Genomic DNA, 22489 nt, shown 5'->3' on the forward strand with positions numbered 1-22489 from the left:
GAGTTGATCTCAAGTTCAGGAAGAAGGCCCACCGCGACACTGGAAGCTGTGTCCTGACGAGCACCCTAGTGGGTTTGGATGCAAGTGGGCTGCAGATTCTATGAGGACTCAGAGATTGAACAGCGACACAGGAGTGCAACCATGACTCAAGAGGAAGGATGAGAAAATGGGGATGTGTTTGTAGAAGAAGTAGCCGAGGATGGCAGGGATGGGTCGGTTCTCGTGAAGGCTGTCCCACCAGCAGGCAGAGGACAAGGCTCTTCTAGGGGCTCTGGGTGCAAGGGCAACATTGGTCCAGACAAGGATTTCTAGTTTTGAGTAGTTCTTAGATGGCAGCTGCCCCAGTGTCTCTGCCTCTGGGGTGTGACGACTCTGGGGAGCACCTGTGGTGGAGTTGCAGTGTTGGTCCTGCTGGGATGGCTCATGTCACTGAGCATGGTATCCTCGAGGTTCTCCACACTGTGTCTGTGTTGGTCCTCTTCATGGCTGAATCATGCTCCTTGGCATGGAGGGACCTCATGGTGCTCATCTTGTGTCCATCCCCAAGTGGCCTGGGTAGTGATCTGTGAGCACACCTGTGTGGCCATAGGCAGATGGACTAGTGTTGTGCACTGCACCGCCTCTGCCCTGACGGGGACCTGACTTGTCCTTTCCTAACATGACCTGGAGTCCCCCACCACCTACCTCTTCTTCTCAAAAAATAATTAATTAATGTTATTTCTCAGCATAATGAACTCAGCAATAAACTTGGAGGATAAGATGATGGATTCTTCCTGTTGTCATGCCTGTTTGTGTTTAAATTCACTACACACACCCACACGGCCAAGACAAACACCTCGGTTTCCTTGTTGTTTGTTGATGAATGCCCCAGTGTGGAACCAGACATAAAAAGAATACCTATGATCCCATTTATATTAGGTTCAGATGCAGGTAGAATCGGCTACGTCGCCAGATGTAGGAAAGGGACTGTCGCCTGTGGGAAGGAAGGAGGGGTCTTGAGGAGAGGACATGGCAGTGCCTGCAACTCCCGAATCCCATTTCTTGACTGAATGGTGGTTGTGCGGTGGTTTGCTTTATGTTAATTATTGAGCTGTTTGTTTGGGGTACTTTCCTGTATGTGATACGCCTCCTAATTTGAAAGACTTAAAATCTTGTGAGGCCCCGCAGAGTCTCTGAAGAGGCCCCATTCCCTGTGCCTGGCGGTCACTGGTATCCCACCTCCCTCCTCCCTGTGCCTGGAACTGGCAGGTCCCATCTCAGCTCCCCCGCTCATTCGCCAAGCACCTGGGGCAAATCTGCCTGTTTCCTTGGCTATGAAATATGACAGCGATCCCTGCTGTCGAGTCACTGGGAGGATGAAGGAGTGAAGAAGTGCACAGTGCTTAGAACTCAGCCTGGGTTGGGATTGTGCCTCAGCGGTAGAGGGCTCGCTTAGCACGGGCGGGACCCGGGTTCGATTCTCAGCACCACATAAAAATAAAGGCATCGTGTTGTGTCCATCTACAAAAAAGATTCTCACTATATCTCTGTCTCTCTCTTTAAAAAAAAAAAAAAAAAAAGAACTCAGCCTGGCACATAGTGAGTCAAGAGGAGGAGCTGCTGCTACAAATTAGCACAATTTTAAAAATTACCTGGCTCGCAGTGAGGCTGAGCGGAAGAGCACTTGTCTAGCACTTGCCCTGGTTTCCATCCCCAGCACAACAGAGTAATAAATAAGCATGCAAGTAAATGATGTCGACTGGACTTGAGTTTGCAGGTGGGAACTTACAGGCTGGCTGGTTGGTGGTTGAGTGGTGCAGTCATCCTCAGTATCCACAGGGCATTGGTTCCAAGACACTCCACCAAGACCAGGATCCGTGGATGCTCAAACCCCTCTATAAAATGGTACTGTGTTTGCGTGCAACCTGCCACTGGGGGGCCATGCAACCTGCCATCTGCGGGCCCAAGGAGTGTAAGCCGTCTCTAGATGACTGCACAATGTAAATTCCCTGTAACTAGCTATACTACATTGTTTGTGAAAATGGCCGGGGAGACATTTCTACATGTTCTGTACAGAACCAAACTTCTGTGTTTGGTTGGTCACGTCTATAGACACAAAACCCATAAATTGGGGGCAACTATTCCAGTTTGAGGAAGAAGATTCTTTCTGACTCATACTTATCTTCTAATCTTCAGTGTCTTTTTAAATTTTCCTTTGTCCCCTGAGGCGTGGAGTTAAGTGGGGGTTTTTTCCTCCTATATTTTCTCTTTTACAGTTGGCTTGTGTGACATCAAAATGAGGCACAGCAAAGAAATCAATGATTTTTCTTCTCATCGATTCAATCTCACCTCAGGCGGCCAGAAAGCCAGGAACTGTGAACTGAAAACTTCATTTTGCATCAAATTCTCTCTAATTGTCTCCAAAGCACTTGTCAGTAACTGGTGCTTGCTAGAATTCTCCAGAGCCAGTAGCATTCTCAGCCTTTAACAAAAGTCTTGGTGGAAACAGAGCACAGGTGGTTGGGTGGGGATGCGGGGCCTCACTGCATAGGAGGAAAGAAGCAGGTATTTCTTAGGCTGAGTCTGTATAACTGGGAGCTGCAGGTACCCTCTTCTGGTCTGCTTTTTCCTCTGGTGGCCTTTTGCAGAAAATGCAGTGATTTCTGTGCCAGTCATTTTGCCATCAAGGGGCAGCAGCAATCTGCAGTTTGGAATTTACAGTGGTTTCTTAAACACTGGCATTTCTCGGACTGGAGTGTGGCTCACTGGTAGAGAGCTTACCTAGCATGGGCAAAGCCCTGGGTCCAGCCCCAGCACACACACATACACAAAAGCTCCTGTTTCTAGAAGCCAGTGCATTTTTCTGGATTGTGTATAAATGGTGGTTTAAAACTGAGTAAGACTGTGAATGTATATTGGATTTCTTCAAAACTTACTTTCTATGGGCAGAAGCTGTATCTTCCTCTTAACTAATCTCACTGTTGGTCCTGATTCCTGCAGGAGCTAATGGGTTTGGGGCGTCAGGAAAAAGCCTGTGACTTAGAAGCATTCGTGAGAAACTGAGTCACGAAGGAACAAAGCTGCAGAAAAGCAGTCCCTGCGAACTGGAGCTCTCTAGCATGGGCTCTTTTGCCCACCTGGTTGGAGTTCCTGGGTGGGGTCATCACACCTGCCATGTAAGCTTCCTCAGATATCTGACTTGCTCCTACAGACACTCCAAAAAATCCAAAAGCCAACGCAAAACAGGTTTTAAAAATCATCATGAGGACAGGCTGTGGTCTGAGTGTTGCTGAGAACGAGTGTATTTTTCCATTTGGGCCAGAGGAGCTTTCACACTGTCACTGTTCATCCCTGCCTCTCCTCCAGGTCCCCTTGCAGGAGCAGCTCAGTGCCGCAGTCCCAGATCAATCGCTCCTCTCAGCAGGGGCAGACAGTGTTAATTGAGTGCCAAGGGCCCCCTTTTTCCCCTTTTCTTTCTGTCTTTCTCTCGGTCCAGTGCTGGGGATGGAACCCAGGCCTCCTGCATGCTAAGCAGAAGGACTTGCTACCTCCAGGCCAAGGGCGGAACGACTGACTCCTGCCAAACACTCAACTACAAATCGAGTCTGTCCCCTGCAGAAAGGTGGTTGTATGTGTGTCCCAGCAGCTTCAGTGAGATGCTACTCACATGCCATATAACTCACCCATTCTAGCGTGCCCTTCAGTACTCTTAATGTATTCACAGAGTCGCCGTAACTGATGTTAGGGCCCAAAGAGAAACCTCATTTCCATTAGCCATTACCCTCCAGTCTTCCACAGTCCTAGACTTGGTTGGTTTCTTTTGTGGTGCTGGGGATGAACCCAAGGCCTCACGCATTCTAGGCAGGGACTCCACCACCAAGCCACATTCCCATGTGCCCATTCTGGACACTTCCATAGATAACTCATCCTCTGGGTGGTCTTTTTTCTGACTTCCTCTGCTGGGCATGGCGTCCTCGGGCTTATCTGAGCTGCAGCATGTGTGTGGTTGAACATTTCCATTGTGTGGACACCCTGGACCACATTGTATCCATCCATTCATCAGTCAATGGACTTTGGGTGGTTTCCACTTGGCTGCCATAACTTGTGCACTGTGAACAATCCTGTGTGATATTTGTGCGGATGTGTGTCTCACTTCATAGGGCGTGTAACCAAGAGTATAGAAACTGTGTACCCCTTAGGAACACCAGGCTGTTTTTCAAAGCATCATTTTACATTCTTGCTGCAGCCTCAGGTTTGCATGTGGTAACCTCCCTCTGGACTGAAGAAAACTGTCACCCGGGAGACTGGAGGCTTTCCCTCCTCTGGCAACAGACTTGCAGGCCCCTGGGCAGCAGGTGTACTAGGGGTGGCTGGGATTTGTTTTAACCAGGTATGATAAGACTCAAAAATGCAGAAGTGACCCCTGTGAAAGAAGTCATGGAGGCAGGCATGATACATCATGCAGAGCTGCACCAGGAGGACCCAGGGTGGGTCAGAAGGCAGAGGTAGTGAAAGAGGAATGTAGGCATGAGCCTTCACTGCGGTTTCTGCAGGCAGGAGTAGGCAAGGCAGAGTAAGCAGGCCCCAGGCTGCTGATGTGAGTCATTTTAGCAGGCGCTGCACATAGGGCTGGTCCTGGGGTGGTCGTGACCTGGAGTGCCAGGGCCTGATGAGGAAGGGTGGCGCCTGAGCGCTGGGCTGGCTGGGTTGCATGTGAGAGGTTCGTGTGAGTCCTTACAGTGTCTAGAATTTGATTCACCTTGGGAGGGTCGATCCCCCAGGGTCAGCAAGGCAGATGTCAAAAGCATCAAAAGAATGAAAAGATGTGATTAATACAGCTGTTGGTGGCAGAGCTACTGGCTGCCACAGTTGCAGAGATGTGATTTGTGACTGTCTGCCCTGAGCCATGAAGCTTCATGTTGTCTCCTGAATCATCCAAGGCAGCATTGAGTCAATCACCAATAGTTTATTAGCATTTTTTGGACCAGGGACTCGTACGTGGTATTGATAATGGCTTTTCTTCCAGGGACTGTGTGATTAAAGCAGAACCCATGAGACATCAGGCAAGACCTTGCTTCCCAGGAAAGTTCTGCCAGCCAGGCCAGGAGGCTGAGCCAAGGCTGCATTTCAGGATTTGTCGCATATTTGTATATTTAGGTCATAATTGCCCGGGTAGGGTTTCACGTGGTGTGAAACTGGCAGGAAATGCCCGCCCTGAACCACATAGATGAGGAACGACTTATGATTTCTTTGTACACAGGTATTTATATATGAATGACATCTTGGGTGCTTTAGTCTACCATAACAATAGTAATCATTAGCCATTTATTAACATGATGTCTGACACATAAATGGCATCGCCATTGTGCAGGGACATAGTAAGGAATGAATAGCTATGAAAAATATGCGCAGTGTGGGATCGCACAGCTAATGATTGGCATCTTCATTTACAAGCTTTCTTCATTACTCTTCTGCCAGAAAATCTTAATACATAGTGTCTTAATCCATTTTCTGCTGCTATATCAAAATACCTGAGCCTTGATAATTTATAAAGAGCAGAGATTTATTTATCTAATGGTTCTGGAGGCTGGGGACTCTAAGATAATGGTGCTGGCATCTGGCGAGGGCCCCATGCTGTGCCAGGCCATGGCAGAAGGTGGAAGGGCAAGAGAGGATGGGGCAAGAGCCACTGGGGCGGGGGGCAGCTTGCTGTTATATCAAATCCACTCTCACCACAGCTGACCCACTTCAGTGAAAGCGAGATCAATCCATTCAGAAGGCAGAGACCTGGTTTCCTGATCACCTCTTACTAGACTTCACCTCCCAATGCTATCGCACTGGGGATTGAATTTCCAACAGATGGCCAGGCGCCATGGCCACGCCTGTAATCCCAGCAACTCAGGAGGTCAGGAGGCTAAAGCAGGAGGGTCAGAAGTTCCAGGCCAGCCTCAGCAACTCAGTGAGGCCCTGTTTCAAAATAAAAAAGGGTGGGGGATATGGCTCAGTGGTGAAGGGCCCCGGTTCAATCCCCAGTACAAAAAAAACACCTCAACACATAGACTTTGGGGGACACGTGCAAATTATGCACGTACCTATCTAACATTTGCAGCCATCCAAAATTTCTACCCAAATTAGTATTCACAATGCTGAGTCCACTCCCTGGGAAAGCCCCTGAGAGAAGCATGCTTCCTCCTGGGTCAGGATCCGCGCCTAGCCCCTTCACAGACTCCATGCTGCCTAGGACCAGCCACAGCTGCCCTCTTCCAGTGACCTAGAGAAACCAGTGGGTGAGTGCACCAGGGACACAGGAGTCAGGTGGGGAAGCCACCAGATTCCCTTCTAATCCTGCTATTTGTCCTCACCTGGAGAGCACCTCCGCCACGCAGCCCATCCTGACAAGACTGGACTTCAGTGGCTGGCTGGTCAAGCAGGAGGGCGAAACTCAGCCCAGCGCATGAGCCACAGTCGAGCTTTCATTAAGAGTCACATCTTGTGACTTGATGGTGTACACTTGTAATCCCGAAGGCTCAGGAGGCTGAGGCAGGAGGATTAAAATTCAAGGTCAGACTAAGGAAATTAGTAAGGCCCTAAGCAACTTAGCAAGACCCTGTCTCAAAATTAAAAAAAAAAAAAAAAAAGAATAAAAAGACTGGGAATGTGGCTCAGTGGTTAAGCAACCCTAGGTTCAATCCCTGGTACCTAATAATAGTAGTAATTTTTTGAAAAAGAAAAAAAATTGCATCTGTCTGAGCTGGGGTATAGCTCGGTAATAGAAACCCTGAGTTCAATCACTAGCAGTGAGAGAAAAAAAAGGGCATTTTTCCATCAATAGCAAACATTTCCACCAGTGAACACGTGCATCCTCCAATCCAGACCCTTACATTGATGGGCAGACGCGTGTGGACGACCCTCTGGAGCCCCGCCGCATGTTGGGTTGGTTTACAGTCACTGTGTAAAGAGCTGGAGCTTGGCGTCTTTGATGGCAACACTCTGTTCAAGTGCTGAGAACAGGGCAGCTAAATCAGCATCATGCCCTGCGGTCCCTGGGTCTTAGCGTCGCCCTGACATCAATCTCAGACTAATTATCCGTGTGTGTGTGTGTGTGTGTGTGTGTGTGTGTGTGTGTGTGTGTGTGTGTGTGTGTGTGGTGTCCGCACGAGCCACTCCAAGCGCAGGGCGCCTGCTTCATATGCATAGGTGATTTACAGCAAGCACAGCCCACCCTCAACTCTCCACCCCCTGCAAAGACCCAGGGGGGTGTAGGAGGGTTTTATTCTTTTTTACTGTTTTACTGAAGGAGAAAATACTATGCGGTTTCCACACTAAGCGATCACAGTGGGGACCCATTTCCTGCGCTCCAGCCCCGCTGTTTCAGCCAATACAGCAAGGGAAGGCGCAGCTGTATTTTCTAGAAGGATTCCGCCAAGGCATAAAAACGGTGCAGACCAGCCTGGCACGGCGCCGGGTCCCGGAGCCCCGAGCGCCAGCATGGGGAACACACATTCCAAGGGTGGCGACAGGCACGGGGCACTCCCTGGCCACCCTGAGCTGTCTTTTTACGGCTCTTTCCCCAGGAAATGGAGCGAGAACGTCTTCTTAGATAATGAGCTGTTGACCTCTAAGATCCTGTCGGTGCTGCGGCCCCAGTCGGAGCGGGGCTTCCGGACCGGTGACCTCCGCTACCCTGCCCACTTCTTGAGCACCAACTCTGTCTTTGCCTCTGTCGCAGCCTCACTGAAGGAGCACCCAAGGAGCAGCCTTCTGTCTGATGGCAGCCCAGCCCCATCCAGGAATGTCGGCATGACGGTCTCTCAGAAAGGGGGTCCCCAGCCAATACCAAGCCCGGCCGGACCTGGGGCACGACTCGGGTAAGCCAGGTCCTCTCTGCCACCAGGTGCAGAGGGAGGGATGGGGCAATGGGTGGCACTCATCAGTGGCTTCCACGAAAGGAGGCACATTTCTTGAAAGGAGGCACATTTCTTGTCTGTGTGAATCGGCAGGGTAGCCCCCCAGGCAAAGTTCCCATTAACACTTGCTTTTACAGGATTCTTGCTTTTTGCTTTTAGAAAATGATGCGTCCTAGGGTGGATTTGGCCACCATTGAGCCAGTTTGCTTAATACCCTTGGCTCTCATTGGACAGGGCTTCTTACTGCTCAAGACGATGCTGATGCCGAGTCCTACAGCCCGGTCTCTGGGCCTTGCCCGGCTCTACAGGATGCTGAGGGCCCCTGGGTGTGCATTCAGCAGTGCTGGGGCAGAAAGTACTGCAGAAACCCAGTGCATTTGCGGCGATCTCTCCATGAGTTCGTGGAGAAAGGAGCCAATTATCTTTTTTCTCTATGAACAGACTGTCTTCCCGCCCTCCATTGTGAGGCTATGTCCTTCTAAGTCCCATAGATAGAATTCCGTGGGCTCTGGTGGGCTCTGGTGGCCAGCAGTGGAAGCCCACAAATCACACCCCTCAGATGGACCTGGCCATTTAGGTCACTGTAATGGACAAAGTCCTGGTGGTTGGTGAGTAGTCTCCTATTTTAAAAAATGACCTGTGACCAAGTTAAAGGCCTCTACTGGAATCCGGAAAGTTCTCTGATCACATCTAATCAGGTGGAGTAGCAAACTGACTTGCCTCCATAGACTGGGGAGTGTGTTCAACTCAACCTTTTGAATTGGTGGTTGTGATTATTTCCACATAGACCAGCCACAGGAGAGATGGATGAAGCTGACTCTGTGGTTCTAAAATTCAAGCAGGCAACTGATGACTCCCTAGCACTCACGTCCTCCAATACCGAGTATGTTTTTGTAGAAGGTAAGTTGGTCCCAAGTCTTAAGGCTGCCACATGGTCCCCGTCCATACTGGGAGGTGCTGGCCAGGCTCTGCCAGGCTTTGACCCCCCCAGCAGCCCCCGTCCTTCCCTCAGATCCCTACACTGCCTCGCTGAGAAGCGAAGTCGAATCGGACACCCACGAGTTTGAGGCCGAGTCCTGGAGCCTGGCTGTAGACTTGGCCTATGCCAAGAAGCAAAAGAAAGAGGTGGTGAAGAGACAGGATGTCCTGTACGGTAGGAGGCCAGCACCGCACCCCAAGCCCATTGCTTCTCTTTCTTTGTATCTTTCTCCTTTTCTGCTCCCTAGTTCCATCTGGGCGTCTGGCCTCCATGGCCACATTACCCTCTCTGCGTTACCCTAACTCTAACCCTAAACCTCTGCGCCCCCGCCCTCAGGGCAGCCCTGCCTTCCAGCCTGGGGAAGAGGTGGCCAGGAAGGGCTTTGTTAGCACAGGTCCCTGTAGTTGAGCCTGGCCAGATGCCCAGGGCTGACTCATTCTTACCTTGTTGGTGGCTGTCTCCGTCCATTTGGGTACCTCTGACAGAATTCCATAGGCCAGGTGACTTGTAAACAACAGAAGTATATTGCTCACTGGGTTCACTTTGGTTCAGAGAGAGTCCAAGGTCAAGGCGCAGGCATGTTTGGTGTCTGGTGAGGTCCACTTCCTGGTTCGCAATTGGAGCCTTCTCACTGTGTCTTCACGAGGTGGAAGGGGCAGGAGCTCCCTGCATCCCTTTCATAAGGGCACAAATCACATCCTCGGCGACTGCACTCTTGTGGTCTCACCACCTCCCCAAGGCACCACCTCTGAATAGCATCACTTTGGGGTAAGGTTTTAACATATGAAATGGGGAGCACAGACATTCAGTCCTTTGCAGTTTGGTCTGATCACAGACACACAGAGGTGTGTTACACTACAGACCACAGACATGGAGTTCCTTAGAACAACCATCTTTTTTTTTTGGTACTAGGACTAAAACCCAGAGATGCTCCACCACTGAGCTGTATCCCCAGTCCTTTTTACTTTGAGACAAAGTCTCACTAAGTTGCTGAGGCTGGCCTCAGACTTGTGATGCACCCACCTCAGCCTCCCAAGTTGACGGGGATTACAGGCGTGCACCACTGTGCCCAGCTCAGAATGACCGCCTTGCTGGAAACAGCCTTGAAAGGTCTTTGTGACTTCAGGCATGCATCTCCTGGGTCCTCTCTTTATCCAGCTTCCTTTAGCCTGGGATTCCCACAGCGCTGGACAGGGGAGGACGGGAGGCCTGGGCAATAAGAATGGCCATAGGCGCATACCTGCAGTCCCAGCCACTCAGGAGGCTAAGGCAGGGGCGGTCACCTGAGCCCAGAAATTGAAGGCCAGCCTAGAAAACATAGTGAGACCCTAACTTGAAAAAATAAATAAAAATTTTAAAAATAATAATAATTAAAAAATAAGGGGCTAGGGCTGGGGCTCAGCGGTAGAGCGCTTGCCTAGCACATGCAAGGCCCTGGGTTCTGTCCTCAGCACCACATAAAAATAAATAAATAAAATAAAGGTAGAAAAAAATAAGCTTCATTTACTAAATAAATATATAAAGATAAACAAGAAAGGCCACAAAGGCAGACTGAGGTGGAAAGCTTCCAGGCCAGCCCCACCCAGGCAGGCAGGCAGCATCCACCAGTGCCCAGCAGGACCACGGAGCCCGTGTGGGTGAGCCCGCGTGGGTAAGCCCTGCTGGCCGTCTGCACCCCACAGAGCTGATGCAGACAGAGGCACACCACGTGCGGACCCTCAAGATCATGCTGAAGGTGTACTCCAAGGCCCTCCAGGAGGAGCTGCAGTTTGGCGGCCGGGCCATCAGCCGCCTTTTCCCCTGCGCAGACGACCTGCTGGAGATGCACAGCCACTTCCTGGCTCGGCTCAAGGAGCGGCGCCGGGAGGCTCTGGAGGAGGGCAGCGAGCGGAATTACATCATCCAGAAAATCGGGGACCTCTTGGTGCAGCAGGTGGGCACCGTTGTGACCGGGGTGGTGCCTCGTGAGTCCCCGCCCCATCTCCATTCCTTCTATTAATAGAATGTAAAGGCTCTGGTTTATCTGCATGGCTATTCCAGATAATACACAGCCTTGGGCCCTCCCCTCCAGCCTGCGGCTCACGTCCTAGGAACACAGAGGCCAGAGTAGCCAACATGTCTATCTGGACACTGTTCAGAGCTGTGCTCTTCTAGGCTGTTGTTTGGTTTTTGCTTTGAGATTCTAATCGCTGTTTCTGCTGGCTAGAAACATAGTTCTGACCAGGGCTGTCCATAGAAGGCCTGCAGAGTCCAGGCAGAGGTGGACAGCGGCAGCAGCACCCATCATCTGACCCAAGACTGCTTGCCCAGAGTGTCCCAGGTCAGGCAGTAGGAATTAGGAGCCAGCGGGAGGCTCCGTGGCAGGCACCTGCCTGGCACACACAGGCCCTGGGTTCCACCCCAGCAAAGACAAAACAAATGTAAAATTACAAGTAATATTTTTATTTTCCTAACATTCTTTTGACCTAAATTTCTTTTTCTTCTTGAATCTTTGCAAGCTTTGCAGCATCTATGAGAAGCAAAGCCCTAAAGCACAGTTTTCATGTTTTACTTCGATGGTACCTTATCATTAGACACCCGAGGCAAGCACATCCTTGGTGGTGGGTGTATTAAAAGGTGAAATTGCAAGTCAATTCAATATTCACTTTAGCATAATCAGGTGGACTAGGTGAAAACATTCTGTAGCAGATTCCGGGTTTCATTTTGGTGACATTTCCATCCTCTTTCATATTAGTTTTCAGGTGAAAACGGGGAGAGAATGAAAGAAAAATATGGTGTGTTTTGCAGCGGCCACAATGAAGCCGTCAGTCATTACAAGTTATTGCTGCAACAAAACAAGAAATTTCAAAACTTGATCAAGGTAAAAAAAAAGTTGTTTAAAATACTTCTTTGCTGTGGTTGTTTTCCACCAAACTGTAATATCTTGGATTCAGAAATAGTAAGTTGTTATAAAGCAATGGTTTTCACAGTCTGGTTTGGTTTGGGTGACACAAGCGTCCTTTCACAGGGCCGCCCCACCCTGGGAACTGCCCTGCAGAGCCACTCCATTCTGCGTGCAAAGGCTCCAGCAAGGCACAAGTTCCTCTGAACTCCATCTTCTCCCCGCCTGCCCCCTGAGGCCCATGGGATTCCCTTGACTGAGAGTGTACAGCCACTTGAACTCAGAACAGAGCCCCTCCACCCAGCCACAGTCCATGGAGTCAAGCTCTCCCCACCTCCCATGTCCCAGAAACGGCACTTAGGAGCCAAGTGCCTTGATGCATGCCTATAATCCCAGCGGCTCACAAGTTCAAAGCCAGCCTCAGCAACTTAGCAAGACCCTGTCTCAAAATAAAAAGGGCTGGGGATGTGGCTCAGTGGTTAAGCACTCCTAAGTTCAATCCCCAGTATCCAAGAGGGACAAGAAAGAAAGTAAGTCAGAAACGGCATCTAGGTCAGGCCACGCAGTTCATCCACAGTTGCCTCTGCAGCAGCCCCAGCTCCCTTGGTTCCAAGCTCCAGAACAGCTCTACAGTCTGTTCCCTGGGCCCTTGGGACTTTGTTCTGAAGTGGCATTCAACAACTAATGGGCTGAAATTAAGAATGATCTGCATTTAAATTTTGTTCCAGGCTTGGTGACTCACGTTCATAGTCCCTGCTCCTCAGTAGACTGAGGCTGGAGAATCACTTGAGCCCAAGAGTTCAAGGCCAGCCTGGGTGACATAGTGAGAAACCTCATCTCAAAAGAAAAAAACAAAACAAAAAATCTGCTCCATGATCCCCTCAGTAGATGGACTTGAAAGGGAAAGAGCAATTTCAGACCAAAATTCACTCAGCAATGGCTGTCAAGTGGCCCTTCTGACAGCATGAGCCATCTAGAAAGAGGGCAGAGGGTGGCAATGGAGAGAGTTCCCTTGAAACCTGCAACCACAGATTGTCACAGTCCCAGAAGGACACTTGGGTGCTGTGGAAGTGGCTCTTTGCTATTGCCGGCATTCCTAAAATACACAAGAGTAGTGGCGCTAATCCACGGAATGCGCGGAATGCTCCATGAGCACAGGAGACTGCTCTCCACCCCCCAGGAAGTAAGACTGTCAGCCAGAGGTGTGTGTGCATCAGCAGCCACCAGGGAGCCCGTTCTACCACAAAGGCACATGCCCAGGCTAGTTCCAGGAGCTTCTGGAATGACAGCCGAGCATGCATGTCTGATGTGCACGTGTGCATGCGTGTGTGCACGTGGTGAGCAGCTCAACAGGTGATCCCCACAACTGCCCCATGACTGGACCTCATTTTCTCTTTAACTGGTCTTTCAAGGCAAGGTCACCTTTGCTTGTGTGGCCTTCTGTATATCCAGTATGTGCTTTCAGATGGCCAGTGTGTCCCCAACAAAGCAGCAGGGAGAAGATCCCAGCAAGCTGGCAAGGAAGGCACCCCAGCCCTGGAGGCTGGTGGGCACAGTCAGCGGGAGAGGAGGTGTTAACGCGGAGCGGTTCTACTTTTTGTTTCCTAGAAAGTCGGCAGCTTCTCCATCGTGAGGCGGCTTGGTGTGCAGGAGTGCATCCTTCTGGTCACTCAGCGCATCACCAAATACCCTGTGCTGGTGGAGCGTATCATCCAGAACACAGAAGGTAGAGAAGCACACACCATGCCCAGGGGCCACAGCAGGGCAGGGGTCCCTGTCCACCTGATGCAGGTTTTACCAGTGGATTGGACAAATTCCCCTAGCAATCCATTATGCTGGGTGTTGGGGTTTCCCACCTGAGGAGGGTGGGGCAGTCATCACCATGAAGGCAGGGGCTGGGTCTCCTCCGCTCGTCACCACCCCTAGTGTAAACTGGGCCACAGAAGGCGCTGGGTCAGTATCTGTGACATGGATAAATGGATTGAGACCAGGTCATTCCTGGGTTGTCCAGATATGCCTGGAGATGACCTCTGTGTCACATGACCAGGGTCAAGAAACTGAGGAGCCTGGAGCTGTAGGGGACAGAGGAGAAAAGGCTGATAGCCAGCCCAGGAGTTCTCAGGGCCAGGCAGTGTTGATCATTGGGTTTAGTCTGTGGGAGAATGAGAAAGTTCCCCTGCCACATCCTCGGAGCAGGATGGGCCAGCTCCAGGTGACAGCAGGAGGTGGAGGGAATCTTTTATGATGAGCTGGAGGACTTGGGAGGAGTTTGTGTGCCAAGGAGAGACCAGAGAGCCATGCAGGGCAGTTGTTGTCACTTAAATTGCGCCTTAGCTTCCACATTTGACAGAAGCTCTACCTGAGTAAAAATGAAACTCTAGGCTATGGCATTTATTTTGGAGACCCATTTCTACCTCAGAAACTACAGTTGGGAGGTAATTCTTGAGGGTTCCTCTGACCCAGGGAATGTACCTCACAGATCCCATCTACTTAGTGAAGCCGTTTCCATTATGTTCTTGAGCACGGAAAAAGAAAGTGCTAACTCTGCTGTGTGTGGCAGCTGGCACCGAGGACCACGAAGACCTGACTCAAGCCCTGAACCTCATCAAAGACATCATCTCCCAAGTGGATGCCAAGGTCAGTGAGTGCGAGAAGGGCCAGCGCCTCAGGGAGATCGCAGGGAAGATGGACCTCAAGTCCTCCAGCAAACTCAAGAATGGACTCACCTTCCGCAAGGAGGACATGCTACAGCGGCAGCTGCATCTGGAGGGCATGCTGTGCTGGAAGACCACTTCAGGGCGCTTGAAAGGTAAAGCTCTGTCCCTGGCCACCTCCAGTGGGGGCCGTGTTGGACTGGGGGCACTGTCTTAGAGTGGCAGGTACTGTCTTGGATTGGTGAGTGCCCTCTTGAATTTGTGGGCATCCTCTTTGAGTGATGGGCACTGTCTTGGATTGGTGAGTGCCATCTTGAACTGGCACCAAGCCAAGTGGTACAAATATATCTCACAAGATGTGACCCTTGCCCTCCTGGGGCTTCAGCATGTGGGACAGAAAAAGAAACAAGTAAACATTTACCAAAAAAAAAAAAAAAAAAGTGGTTAAAAGTGTGGTAAATGCTTTGAAAGAACCAGCAGACTGCAGAGAGAGAGAATTGGATGAAAAAGGATTTCTGACTTTGCTAGTGGTATCAAAAATGGCTCTCCCAGAAGGTAATATTTGTGCTTCCTGCAACATGAATATACCTCAATTCAGGATTTGCACTTATATGCAAAAGCCTCATGATGCAAGATGTTCATCCAGAGACAAGGCACCAAGCAGGACTAGAGCATGAGGGGACGGAGATAAGCCCTCCCTAGTCACTGCAGTAGGGGGCAGGATGGGAGCACCAGCAGCTCATGGTTGGATGACCTGGGCAGGGAGCATGACAAGATTCGTCCACACTGAGCCATCAGCTAGAGCAGCTCCGAGGCCAGGCCTGGCCATGACAGCCACCTGTCATGATGGCCTGGTGGTGAGGCTGGAGTCCTGACTTCAGCTTTGAACCTTGTCAGCTGGAGCCGGAAGGGATACCTAAGAGGGGACTCCGGCATTCACTGGTGATAAATATGGAAACCCAGAGGGTTGGGAGGGTGTGAGTAGACAGGAAACTTCTAGGCTCAAGTAGAAAGGTCTGATGCAAGAGACCTCCTGGAGAGGCAGTGACTGTCGGGCTTCCCAGTGAGACCCGTGGCTGCACAACTTCTAAGACGCCCCCTCTGTGCTCTCTGCAGATGTCCTTGCTGTCCTCCTGACTGACGTGCTTCTACTGCTGCAAGAAAAGGACCAAAAATATGTCTTTGCCTCTGTGGTGCGTACCCAGTTTCTCTAGACAAGGTCCTGTCTGTGGGGTCTGGTGGGTGTGGCCATGAAGGAGGGGACAGGGGACAAGGAGAGGAAGTGCCACTAGAAGGCTGCACTGTGGCACCCCAGGCCCTCCCTTTCCTGACGAGGCCCAGGCTCCCATCCCCACAGGCTCTCCACCTCCCTTCTGTTTCCACGCATGTTCTTCCTCTTCCAAGGACTTGGATACTCACAAACGCCAGAATCCTGGCCGGGGGAGCCCTCCCTCTTCCCAGGGACGCACAGGCCCTATTATTAGATGCAAGCCCAAGCAGCCACTGCTCTGTGAGCTGTGACCATGTGGACCCCAGGACACCCTTGTCAGGGGAGCAGCACCCGCCCGGCTGTGTCACCCAGAACCCTACCCCAACACTGGCCCAGGACACCTTGGCACCTCACAGCACAGACCCAGCTGCAGGGCAAGGAGGTCAGACCCAGCCTTCCTGGGGCTCCAGCCCCATTGGCTTCCAGGTCACCTGGAGAAGAAGGCCCTCACCACTGAACCGAGGATCACATAGCTTCCCCCAAAATGTAAAGTGGCTGCTCAGGGGCTGGGGCCATGGTTCAGCAAAGCGCTTGCCTGGCCTGTGCACGGCCCTGTGTTCCATCTCAGTGGCTTCTCAAGAAGTCCCCCACTGCCACCTGGCCCTGTTCTTCCCATCTCAACCCCTTGCAACTGTGTCAGTCTGTTTTGTCAAACAGATGTCCTGCCTTGACCCATGCACCTCAGAGCCTGCCATGCCCGCACAGGAGGGTGACATGACAGGACAGTCCGCTGCCCTAGGTGGCTCTGTGTGCCTACTTTGCATCCCAGGACAGCCCTGCTGGGGGTTGGTCTCCTGCCTTGTCCTGTAGTTAGCCAAATGGGCCACTATGTATCCCAAGAGATGGGGGCTCTGGTCAGGGGTGAGACATAAAGTAGCATGTCTTGTACCCCAAAAATATAGGGGCAGGGAGACCACATTCATCTGGGTGTAACTTTGTTTCAGAAACTTTTACAGTTCAGAAAAGCACAAAAAAGGAAATCAGAATAATCCTGTCACCCAGGGACATCGACTTGACTGTCTTTACCATAGGGGGTCTGCTCAGCCGAGCTTTATGCCTTATAGGTGTTACAGGCGTCCACAGTGACCACTCCATGTTGCCACTGCACTCTGGAAACCACAGTAGAGAGTATGTACTAAGCCACATGCCAATAAAACCCTTTACACAGTCAGGCAGTGGGCCAGATTGGCCTTGGACTGGAGCTTGCTGACAGCTGGGTCTCCAGTGATAAATGCATGTATTTTAACACTGCATCTTCAAGCTTCATATTCTCTTACAACCTGCTTTTTTATTCCTGCTCAATACACTTTGAAGCTCCCTCCTCGGTGCATCCTTACCCTGTGGCATGGTGTTTAGTGGCTGCCTGCTCCTTCTATTTTATAGCCATCCTACATTCTATTGATTCTTTCCAAACAACTTAGATAAACGGTCTTTTATTAATCCGTTCTCCTGTTGGTGGATATGTGTGTGGTTTTGCAGTTTGGAAATTGGCAGGTGCTGGAGCTGCTTTGAATATCTGTTTTGGCTGTGTAGTCACATGCTCCTGACCATATCTTTTTGAGGGGAACGGGGTGTTTACTGGTTATTAAACCAGGGGTGCCATATAACTGAGCTCCATCCCGAGTTTTTTTGTTTGGTTGGTTTTTTTGTTGTTGTTTTTAATTTAAGACAGTGTCTCACTAAATTGCCCAGGCTGGTCTCAAACTTGCTATCCTCCGCCTCAGCCTTCTATGTAACTGGGATTACAGGCAGGTGCTGTCCTGACCATATCTTACAGGTTATGAAGAGAACATTCTCATGGGTGGAAAGCCAAGGCCTGGGGAAATTAATAGTTTTGGTCCAAATGGGCTGAGATCCCCCAGGGAACATTCAGACCCCCAATAAGGGACGGTTGGATGTGTTTGCTGTGGCTGCTGTGGATGTGCCTGTACAGACCAAGTGATTCACACTGGAGAAATTTAATGTCTCACCTTTTTGGAAGCTGGAAGTACAAGATGAGGGTGTGCACAGGATTGCTTCCTTCTGAAACTCTCTCCTTGGCAGTACATGCTGTCTTTTCCCTTGTTCTCACAGGGTCATCCCTCTATATATGTCTGTGTCTTCATCTCTTCTCCTGAAGACACAGTCATGTTGAAGTGGGATCCACAGTACTTGATAAATCTCTGTCTCCAAATACTGCCACATTCTGTCATGTCCTAGACTTTAGGACTTCAGCAGGTCTGGGGACGCAGTGAGCTCATGGCACAGTTGAGAGGTGCTTTTACTGGTCTGCTACAGCATTCTCTCTCACCAGTGCCCAATGGGCTGGGTGGACTGGTTGGCTCTGGGTGGCCTGTGATACAAAAAACAGATGAGGAGTTTTTGTTGTTGTTCCATACTGTGTTATGTTGTGTCCTGAGTTTTGTAGAATGTACCTGCATTACTAATTATTTTTAAGTTGTTACTGTGCCTATAGTTCCAGCTACTCCAGAGGCTGAGGCAGGAGGGTTACTAGAGACCAGGAGTTCAGGACCAGCCTGGGCAACAACATAGCAAGATAAAATTGACACATTAAAAGGATGTTAGGATATCATTGCAGTAGTGTTTTCCCCATTTGGCAAAATATCTGTGTTTCAGGTTGTTTGCAAGGAAACAGGGCACATGGCTTCCCTCTGTGTCCCCCGCCCCCAACCCTGAGACTCTGGTCCTGCTTTGGATGCAGCAGGTAAAATGTGACCTCCCCTCCACCTATGCAGGACTCGAAGCCACCTGTCATCTCTCTGCAAAAACTCATCGTGAGGGAAGTGGCCAATGAAGAGAAGGCCATGTTTCTGATCAGTGCCTCCCTGCAAGGACCTGAGATGTATGAGATCTACACCAGCTCCAAAGAGGACAGGAACTCCTGGATGACCCACATCCGCCAGGCCGTGGAGAGGTGAGAGGGCCTAGGGTCTCCCTCCCCGACTCGGGTGCATGTTCCAGGCTTCATGCCCTTGGCTTTGAGGGAGCCTCCGCCAGTCAGCAATGGCCTGTGCGGTCCCTGAGAGAGCCCTTGTTTTCCTGTCTCCCATCCCCCACTGATGTTCTGTCCATCTGCTTCTCAAAAATGGCACCATCTCTAAGATGGTGCCATTCCAACTCCTTCCAACAACAGTCCAACCTCTCAGGTGCCAAAAAGGCCTCAATGTGTCTGGCCAGCAGGGCTGAAGGGCCAGCAGATCTCACCTGGACCTTTTTGCACTCATGGGCCACTTGGCCAAACATAATGGGCTTTGCCTGCACACAAGTCTGAGACCAGACCGTTGCCATAGGTTGTGGCTTCCTGTCCTTCTTCCACCCATGCCACGCCCTCCTCTTTCCACCCGCCTGACTCCAGGTCTGCCTGGTAGATGGGCAGGGGGAGGCAGTTCAGCCAGCTCCCTGCTCCCCCTCCAGGTGCCTGGAGGCTTCTCACCACCTCAGCCTATTCCAAGCTCCATCGATGCTCAGAAGCTTCAGCCTCCCATGCCTATTGGTCCCCAGCAAGCACTGTCCAGTAGCAGCCTCTTCGAGGGTACAGCTGGACACTTGGAACCCTTGCCTGGTTACACTCTTGCCACTTAAAGACCATATGCATTCCCTCAGTTCCCTGAGGGAAAACCACTCCCAAAATCCGAGATACTCTTAGCAGCTGAATCTACAGAGCCAGCATAGTGTCAGAGGCCCACCAGTTAATTCTGTATGTCCCCTCTCTCTGTAGCTGTCCCGATGAGGAAGAGGGACCCTTCAGTGAGGTCGAGGAGGAGCGGAAGGTCGCTGAGGCCCGCACCATGAGACTCCGGGACTTTCAAGGTATGGGGTGTCAGCGTTATGGGCATGTCCCTTGTGTGGCCATGGCTCTGCAAAGCCCTCCTGAGACAGCCAGCCCTGAGCCCCCAGCCCTCAGAGGCGTCCCTGTTCCGTTCTGTGGAGACTGGATGTGGAGGATCTCACCACTACGCGGCCAGCCACTTCGCTGTGAGCCACTCACGCCCTGCAGCTCTGCGAGGGCTTCGGAAAAGGACTGCTGACAAGGCAGTGATGTCCCAGAGGCCTCCTGGTCTCTGCAGGGGTGTGGGAAGGGAGAGAGCTGACCTCGGGGCCTCCAGTCCCTTCCAGACCCACCTGTCTGCATTCAGGAAGGAGGTGCTAGCACGCAGAGGTCAGCAATCAGTTTTGGAGCATTTTCTTCACCCTGAAAACAAAACACCCCTTAGCAGTCACTTCAGCCCCTGGCCACCACCAGTCCCCATCCCATTTGTGGACACGCCCATTCTGGGCATCTCGGGTCAGTGGAGCCAGGTCCTTGCGCACCTGGCTTCCCTCACCAGGCACAGTGTCTTCAAGCCCCATCCACATCATGACATGTCAAAATCTCACTCCTTGTTAGTGGCGGAGGGGTGCTCCAGGGTGGATGGAGCACACGGTGTTGGTGTGTCCTCCTTCCTGTGCGGCAGATTCTGTGAGAGGTGGATGTGGTGACTGCCTGAGCAGCTCCTAGTGCCCGTGGGCTCGACAAGTCCCTTCCTCCTTCCCACTCACTGTGTTATTTATTTCTTTGATTAAGTGGTAGTTAGGCGATAAGTACATGTAATTTAATAGTCTATATTTTATTTCTTTTGTGGGGAGAGGTGCTTTAAGGACTTTATGTATTTTAATAAATTTGAGAGCATTAATTAATGTCCAGAAGAAAGACGGAAAGAATCCTGTTGAACCCTAGGAGGCCTGACACCTAACGTAGTGCAGATCTCCTCGGCTTACGCTGGGGTCCCATCCCAGTAACGTTGTGCTTACACTCAAGCTGCCAAACATCGCAGCCCGGCCACAGGGCCACTGTCACGTCTTAGTTGTTTCCTCTTGTGCCCAGGAGCTGCTGCTCACGGCCACTGCCCCTGCTCAGCTCACAAGAGACTAGCCCAGGAAAGCACGAGAAATCAAAGCTCAGACACATTTCCACGAACACATAGCGCTTTCGCATCATTATTAAATCAAACTACTACAAGTTGAACCATTGTGAGTGGAGGACCATCTGCATTAATTTCGTCTCGTGCTAACTGCTATTTTCTGCTGGGTGGTAACTCGAGTTTATCCCGCAGGGAAGCACCTCCAGGTGGGCTCTGTCCTCCTGCTTGGCCCCAGATCCAAGGGCACAGAATCCAGGGGAGGCCGACCCAGCTGACCACCTCCTCCATGTCCCTCCACAGAACGACTAAGTCAGAAAGACCAGCTGATCGCCCAGAGCCTCCTGGAGAAGCAGCAGATCTACCTGGAGATGGCAGAGATGAGCGGACTTGAGGACACAGCCCAGTCGCGTGGACTCTTCCGCGGAGGCGATGCCTCGGAGACCCTGCAGGGGGAGCAGATCCTCAAATTGGCCATGAATGAGAGTCAGTCAGCACCCCACCCTGCCGAGTGTGTGGGGAGGGGCTGTGTTCTGGGATCCCAGGCCAGGCCTGAGGCTGTCTCGCCTGACCCAGGTCCCGGTGCCTCACTGCAGACACACACTTTCTCTTTCTGTTGACACACACTCTCCAGGTGCCCCCACCAGCCCTGGGGATCTGAAGTTGACTGATACAGGCCCCCCTTCTTTCTGAATTATCCCCAGGAAAACACACGTGCACACTTGGCGGGCCGTTTCAGGGAACCCCCCCAGCCCAGCAGCTGCCAGCACTAGTAGCCTTGGCAAAGGCCGCAGGCCAGTGAGGTGCTCCCTGTCTCCACGCATGCTCTGCCCTTCTGCCAGCCGTGGCCAGGCCTGCTGCTCGAGCCCTCAGAGCACAGCAGAGCTCCCAACATGCCCAGTGTGGCCGCTGCACCCTCCACTGGCCCAGCATCATACCACTCTTTCAACAGCAAACAAGACAAGCACAGCCCCGTCCTTGGTAGCTTTCCTGCAAGAAAAGAACAGAAACCAGATGGCATGGGGGTCAGTCTTTCTCTCTCTGGCTGCACCCACAGTGTCCTTCCACCCATTTCTCCAGTAGCCATTGTCCTTGGCCCCTGAGGAACTTGCATATTCTGCACCTAGGCCTAGAATGTTCTCTCCACTTCTTCAGCTGGCCAGACTTTTGGTCCTGGAGGGCTATATGTGGAAAGCCCCTTCCCCCAAGAGTTACTCCCTGTGTGGCCCTCATGACACAGCATGGCCATGCTCACGTTTGCACTAGGCCGGGTGGAGCCTGGTCACTGCAGCCAGCGCCTGGGTGGGTTAGCAGGAAGGACATGAGAAGCCAGCACAGCCCTCCCATGTGGCCACTCCTGGCCTTGGCCTCTCACTTGGGATTGGCAGGTCCTGGTGGCAGTACCAGAAGTGAGGGAGTGCAGGAAGCACCGGGAGTGCAGGAAATCTGGGCTGGAAACTGGAATTCCACATCAGACAGTGGGCGGGGTGACCATCGCCCAGTGAGCTCCCTGGGGTCTCAGCTGCTCCCTGACACCCCCAGCGTGCCTCCACAGTGTGACTCCTTCCTCCTGTCTCCTTCCACAGTCGAGGGTATCCAGAACCTGATCTGCAGGCACCTGGGCTGCAGCAGTGGCCTAGCAGAAGAGGGAGGTGGCTCCACAGGCCTGCCTCGGAGGGCTGAGACCTTCGGAGGCTATGACAGCATGGGCAGCCCTAGCAAAAGTAAGTAGTGTCTCCTGCCTTGCCGCCTACCTGAGGGGCTCGTTAGCAACAGGTCTGAGTGTCCTCTGAGGTTGCACTGTTTCTCAGAACATTCAGCACCCAGTCCGGCCTAGCCATTTCTGCTGGTCTCTGTGCTGCAGAAGCCCTTGCCTTGGCTCACACCTGTCGTCCCAGCAACTTGGGAAGCTAAGGCAGGA

General features: G+C 51.6%; 1 protein-coding gene across 6 annotated transcripts in view; it reads left to right on the forward strand.

The window, feature by feature from the left end:
• Positions 1-22489, forward strand: part of Arhgef18 (Rho/Rac guanine nucleotide exchange factor 18) — a 75510-nt gene that overhangs the window by 46729 nt on the left and 6292 nt on the right. For 3 of the 6 annotated variants that reach the window (XM_078034821.1, XM_078034835.1, XM_078034824.1), the window contains exons 4-15: positions 7709-7847; positions 8674-8786; positions 8881-9039; positions 10548-10798; positions 11600-11725; positions 13355-13472; positions 14307-14555; positions 15517-15593; positions 18406-18584; positions 19389-19480; positions 20872-21054; positions 22155-22292. In XM_078034821.1, the coding sequence (XP_077890947.1) occupies positions 7709-7847; positions 8674-8786; positions 8881-9039; positions 10548-10798; positions 11600-11725; positions 13355-13472; positions 14307-14555; positions 15517-15593; positions 18406-18584; positions 19389-19480; positions 20872-21054; positions 22155-22292 (1824 nt within the window). The remainder of the gene's footprint in view (positions 1-7708; positions 7848-8673; positions 8787-8880; positions 9040-10547; positions 10799-11599; positions 11726-13354; positions 13473-14306; positions 14556-15516; positions 15594-18405; positions 18585-19388; positions 19481-20871; positions 21055-22154; positions 22293-22489) is intronic. The other 3 variants (XM_078034832.1, XM_078034826.1, XM_078034838.1) reach the window with 2 other exon arrangements.

Source organism: Ictidomys tridecemlineatus, chromosome 2 (genome assembly GCF_052094955.1).
Source record: "Ictidomys tridecemlineatus isolate mIctTri1 chromosome 2, mIctTri1.hap1, whole genome shotgun sequence".
Lineage (NCBI taxonomy): Eukaryota > Metazoa > Chordata > Mammalia > Rodentia > Sciuridae > Ictidomys > Ictidomys tridecemlineatus.